This window comes from Glycine soja, chromosome 19 (assembly GCF_004193775.1).
Source record: "Glycine soja cultivar W05 chromosome 19, ASM419377v2, whole genome shotgun sequence".
NCBI classification, from domain to species: Eukaryota; Viridiplantae; Streptophyta; class Magnoliopsida; order Fabales; family Fabaceae; genus Glycine; species Glycine soja.
This window is the reverse complement of record NC_041020.1, coordinates 37,490,188-37,496,831: the sequence shown is the minus strand read 5'-3', so window position 1 is coordinate 37,496,831 and position 6,644 is coordinate 37,490,188. Positions and strand designations below refer to the sequence as shown.

At 32.3% G+C, this 6,644-nt stretch overlaps 1 protein-coding gene across 1 annotated transcript; it reads left to right on the top strand.

Moving 5' to 3' along the window:
- The first annotated feature begins 2,697 nt into the window (after positions 1 to 2,697).
- On the top strand, positions 2,698 to 5,176 carry LOC114398234 (transcription factor CSA-like). Its single transcript, XM_028360412.1, has 3 exons — positions 2,698 to 3,706; positions 3,897 to 4,349; positions 4,495 to 5,176. Exons 1-3 carry the CDS (start codon positions 3,280 to 3,282, stop codon positions 4,749 to 4,751), a joined length of 1,137 nt encoding a protein of 378 aa, XP_028216213.1. The 5' UTR covers positions 2,698 to 3,279; the 3' UTR covers positions 4,752 to 5,176.
- Positions 5,177 to 6,644: the final 1,468 nt, after the last annotated feature.

Below are 6,644 nucleotides of genomic sequence, written 5' to 3'. Positions count from 1 at the left end.
TAACTGATCTATTCTCCTGTGTAATGTTGAACCGGTAAAGTTATCTATTATGTGTTTATTCTTGAACCAATAATGGAAAACAATGTTTTTTTTTTATATAAAAAAGTAAATTATACTTCTTGAGACCAAACATAATTTTCTGTTATTTTTACTGTTTACAAAAGTCTACTTTAAATGAAGCAATTAATTTACAGAGTTGTCGTATTTTAAAACAACTAAGAGAAATTAATGTGAGAATAGAAAAAAGAGGTATAAGAAGAAATTTGACAACATTTTCAGAGAGTCTCAGTATAATTATTTACTCTTTAAAAAATGTTTCACAATTGTAGTTTCAGCTGCAATCTCTATATTTTTGAGTTTTCTATGACCTTAATTATGACGGTATTGACCATACTTGTTCACAATATCAAAGATTGGGAAGAAATTCATCGCTGTAGTACTAATAAATAAGTAAATAACACACCCAAAATAAAAGTGGTGAGGAGGAAGGAAAACAAGGAAACAAAAAGAAAAATATAAAAAAAGGAAACAAAAAGGAACGAGCAGTTGGTTATGTTATAAAATAGTAAACAAATGGCTTAATTATTGGATTGACTTTTCCATTTTTTTTACTCGAGAAGTTTGAAATGAGATAAGGGATCAAATTCATTAATAATAACTTATAAATTCAATTATTCAATTATCTCGTAGAAAAAAGAAAGATCCATTTGGTTGATATCACATTTTTGTTTCATGCATCTCATTAAGTTGATACAAATCTTCCTTTACTCCAAAGCGATCAACACAATAATTCCTGCATGATCTGCTGATTTATTTATTAGCTTAATTTGCATGATTAAGAGCATGTCACTTGTTGTAATGTTTACACCCCCATCCCTTCGTGCGCATGCAGCTATATATATATATATATTGGATTCCTAAAAACTTGAGTATGTGCAATGTGATTTTAATTTTATTAATTTATTAATATATATCAAGTGGTTCGACTTGTACAAGACACTTTATAAATGTTATTGTAGTGGAATACAGTCATGTCAGTCTAGATATATTTTAAATTCCAGTCTCAATTGACGGTACGAAAGTAAAAACTCAATACGTTTGATTGCTTGTCATTGTTACATAAAATAGAAAAAAAATATAGTTAGACACCTAAAATATTATTTTATATCCGGTGAGAGAAAAAAAATGTATGATATATGATAGAAAAAGAAAGATATAAAAACATGAGAGTGTTTAAAATAAGAAAAAATAGTGCGAATGACTTTCATTAAAATCACACGCCTATGTATTGTCATTTTTTTTTAATATTTTTGTAATTCTTTTAATCAACATTTATTTTTAAAAATTTGCAAGTGTTACACGTTAGGTTTCGTGTAATTTGTGCATCTCACCATTCAGGATAAATATTGAGATGTTTAGGCATTATTAACAAGAGGCTAGTTGACGTTGTTATTGAGATATTTAGGCATTATCAAGAAGATTTTAGTCAACACCGTATCGTTATTGACATATTTAGGCATCGTTAGCGAGATGCTACATTGTTACAAAGATGTTTAAGCATTATTAGCAAGATGTTAATTGACACCGTTATTGAGATATTTTAACTTTGTTAATTAGCAAGATGATTAGCAAGATGTTAACTGACACCGTTATTGAGATATTTTAACTTTGTTAATTAGCAAGATGATTAGCAAGATAACTGACATCGTTATTGAGATATTTAGTTAGTAAGAACCTATGCCCGATAATTAGCTAGTTAGTCTTTAACTTGTGACGTAATAGATGCATGTGAGTTGTTTGATGTTTGATAATTTGTAGATTCGTGCCAAAAAGTTCTAAAATGCAAGAGAATTCCATTTAAAAGATCTTTGTAAACAAGTATTTTCAAGAGTTTTCGTACCGCGAGAAACCTTCTAAGCATTGAGACAGTTTTAATAGTTATACACTCTCAACGTTAAGTTTTTTTTTTTTTACATGGTTAATTTCTAAGAACCATTCTTAATATGATTTTTTAGGTAGTAATTATTGTATGACACTTAACAATTCAAAATTAATTATACACATGATTTATAATTGGATGACCTTTAATATATATCTTAATTTTTTTTTCTATTTTCAAAACATTTGAAAATGATTGAAAACTAAATTTTTTAATAAACATTCAATCTTTTCTATCTCTTAATTATATTGACTAATAAGTATACGTTGGCATAACAATGAAGATAAAAAAAACTGTGCTGTTTTGGCCAAATACTCAAACCTAGAGAGTGGCGACTTAAATATGCACTAATTAATACTACTAGTGGTTAATTAATACAATAGTAATTAAACATCGATCCTGAGAAAGAAAAGAAGCCAAGGAAGGAAAAGAAAATAATAAAATTAAAGAAAAAAGGAGATGGTTGAGATGAATGATTTTAACTTTGGTTTGTTGGCTTTCAATTCATATAATTTCCGTTTCCCTTTGAGAAAAGCAAAAAGAGGTTCAACAAAGAGACAAAGAGAATGTGGTTTTTTTTTTTTTCTTCTCTCTTTCTCTTCAGCCCAGAGCCCGAGAGAGTGTGGCAGAAGAAGAAAACAGCAACAACAACACCCAAAACAAAACACCACGCATTGCATTTTTTTATTTTTTAGTTTAGTGACAACCCACACGTGCGGTTCTCGAACTGCATGCACACTGCACACATCATGGACTTTTCTAGAGAGAGAAAACCGAAACCCCCCCTTCTCTCTTCACTCTCTTAGTATTATCTTTCTCTCGCTGAGAAATCAGTCTCAAAATAAGGACCCCCTGACCTCATTTCTTCACTTCCTTCCTCTCTTTCTTCACAATATAGAAGAGAGAGAAACACACACACATGAAAACATAGTGAACAGAATCCTCGTGTGGGCTCGCACCTTTTCTTCTCAAATTTTTTTGTTATTGCTGTGTGCCTTCTCTCTCTCTCTCTCTCTCTCTCTTTCTCTCTCTGTTTCAAAATTCTATTTCCTATTTCTCTCTTCTTTAAAACGTTGCTGTTTTCTTCTCAATCTTGTAACTCAACCCCACCGTGTGTGTGTTGTCTCTCTTTCTCTCTCTTCTGTGATTCAGTTTCAGTCATGGGTGGGTAGAAGAGAGACAGTGAATGAGTGAGTGTACAACAATACTGCGTTAGTAAACTGTTTTCATTCCATTTTCTTCTATGCTTCTGGTTCTGGCATTGCGTTAGTTCCTAGGGGAGAGAGGAACCTGTTTTGTGAACCCTTTTGTTTATTTTTGATTTTGTTTTTGACACCACCATGAGTTCTTCACAGCACTTGAACAATGTTGGTGAAGGTAGCAATAGAGACATGAGTTTCTTCCCTCCTTCTTCTCTTTATGTGGGTTCTTCACAAACTCCTCCTTTGTCTATGGGACATGAAAATGGGGTAGAGGGTTCAAAGCCTGAGATGGGTCTTCAGATTTTTGGGTCCACAGTGTTTCAGCCCTCGGAGTGCAGGGGAACAAAGAGAGCCAGTGATGAAGAAGGGGTTGAGATTGAGAACAGGAACTTGTGTTTAAAACTTGCTGATGAAGCACAAGCTAAGAGCTCTGCTTCAGGGAAAATCAAGCTTTGTGCTAGAGGTCATTGGAGGCCAGCTGAAGATGAAAGACTCAAGGAGCTTGTTGCTCAATATGGCCCTCAAAATTGGAACTTGATTGCTGAGAATTTAGAAGGAAGATCAGGTAATTTAATTGTCTAAAAAAATCTGTTTTTAGGCTTAATTTGTTTCAAAGTTTGTGTTTTTAGTACCATTTTCTGAAGTTAATATTTACAAGGACAAAAATCTGTGTCATTGTGTTTAAAGAATCTAACTCTGCATGTCTTTTTTCTTTTGTCTATTTTTTTTTTCTTAAAAAAATATTCTGGTTGCAGGAAAAAGTTGTAGATTGAGGTGGTTTAACCAGCTAGATCCTAGGATCAACAGAAGGTCCTTTTCTGAGGAGGAAGAGGAGAGACTTATTACTGCACACAGAATGTATGGTAACAAATGGGCCATGATTGCAAGACTCTTCCCTGGAAGGACAGATAATGCAGTGAAGAACCACTGGCATGTGATCATGGCTAGGAGGCAGAGGGAGCACTCTAGCAGTGTGTATAGAAGGAGAAAACTTGTCGTTAATGAAACCCTTCCAAAGGGTTTGGATCTGACTCTGTCTAACAATGCAGGGAGTGAATCAACCATCTCAAGCACCATTGATGAATCTGCCTCAACTTGCACTAACCTCTCCCTAACTCCCTCCTCAGCCAAAGTTACCCCTCCTTTTCGAAGACTCTTTGACCATCCTGGTCCATCTCAGAATCACCAAGCCTTTGGATCATTAATTGGTATATGTTATCTTGGATCATGAGTTAATTGAACAAAATACATAACTTGTTATAACTCTTTTCTTCAATTTTTACGGATAAAAAAAATGTTACCTTGTATATGTTACATTTATGTCTTACCATGTGTTGTTGTGTGGGATTGCAGGGCAAGCTAGAGGGGATGTGAGTTTTAACAAGTTTTGTGGTGCTTCTTGGAAAGGGGTAGCATATAAAAAGGCAGATCAAGTGGGAAAGCTTAAGGGTGTGGACCAGTCTAATTTTTCAGATGCAAATTCAGAAGTATCAGTATCTGAGTCAGTTGCCACCAATAGGTCCAATGTCTCAATTTCTGAAGAGAGTGAAACTGTGGGTGATAAGATTAACATGCCATTCATTGATTTTCTTGGAGTAGGAGCTACCTAGCAAAATTTGCTGATCCAAATCTTCGCCGAAAGAAACAACAAAAAAAAGCTGAGGAGTTAGGGAAGTGAGAGAGGGAAGAGGGGGGCACCGTTGTTGTGTTGGGTGGAAATGGGTCTGCTGTAGTGCATTCCCTTGTGTACAGTTGGTTCCATAAAAGGCAAAAAAAAGTAAAAAGGTAAAATAAAAATAGAGGGAGAAAAAAAGAAAAAAAGAGAGAGAGAGAGAGAGAGACATAAGTTAAGTAGAGAGGTGGAGAAGTGGGTCTGTTATGAACTTATGAGATTCAAAAAAAAGTATAATATTATTTTCAAACTCTTTGGTTTTGGAACTGTTCCTGCAACAGCAGAGGCAGAGCCCTTGTAGTTTATTATCCTGTGGGTGGTACTTTTGGCACTTTGTTAAATCAGAAGGCAAAGTTTTCATCACTTGGACTCCTTTCTATCAATTTAACCAAACCTCTTTTGAACGAGTCACTCTTCTCGCTCACACTGCTGCATTGTGTCTTTGGGTATTGTGCATTATTGTTTGGCATTGCGTTTAGTATTAGTAGCAGTTTGACCATATTTGACATATTGCACGGTAACTCTTCTAAGAAAATATAAATTGAATTTAAGTTTAAACACACACACACGGTGGGTTATAACAACTGTAGGGTAGGGTAATAAATAGTTCAACAGAAAATGGGAAATTGTGTCATGACTATGTTTATGTTTATGCAATAAACTGAAGAAACTGTGTAGCGACACAAAATTAATAAAGAAACTATGGGTTAGTCCAAAGAGGTAAGTTAATGTGGTACCCACTTGTTTTTTTGAAGTTGGTGCTTAAGAGAGGAATAAAGGAGAATATGTGAAGTACCAAAAATCTGGTGAGGGACTGGAAACCGTCCTCGTCGTATCGTTTTCTCCGAAAACGTGATATTGGAGTTCAGCGTGCGTGTCCGGTCTTAAATAATAATGAAATAAAGACATGGCAGTAGTAAATTTTTGGTGGGTGAGAAAATTTGTTAAGCGACATGTTAGAGACACGGGTTTTCTTTTTAATATATTTTTTATGTATTACTGTCAACGTAAATTTGTATATTATTAATTTTTTTTCTTTAATCCTCCTGTTCCTCGTGGAAAATAAAGTTTCATAAAAAAATAATTTCTGTTAATGATTAAACTGGATAATATTACATCTTAACTTCAACACATTAATAACTTATGTTCAATCATTTGATAATTAATTTTTTAATAGATATTTTTTTAAAAATAAATATAATAAAATTTAATAATTTATTATATGAGATAATATTTTATGTGATGATAATATAGACAAAATTTATATTATCATATTTCAATTAATTTTTATTAGTACTAAGTAAATTGTATATGAGTTTTCTTAATATTTTATACTCATTTTTTGTTGGGATTTATGCATGGAATTCACTAGATAATAGTGTTATTAGTTTCAATAATTGATTAAATAACAAAATCATTCATATGCACATAATAGTAATAAGGATCAGCAAAAATAAATTATTAATTTATGTGCCTTAATTATAATATTACACTGATTTAATCATATGATACATTTTTGTTATTGTTTATCATAACTACCTTAAAACTCATATCAATGGTGATTAGTAATTAAGTGATAAGTGAAAAATTATTTTATATTATTAGTTTATAACCATTAAACTAAAAGAAATATTTATGAATGCATTTATGTATTGAATAAATAGTGTGTGAATAGAACTCGTGTATTAGAGAATTTATCATGCACAATGTTCTACTACTAACTGAGTTAGATCCTTTGATAAAATAATATATATGTTGATAGATTAAATGATTTTTATATTGTTATAATTGTAATATATAATAATTTATTAACTTTTATAATAATTATTTA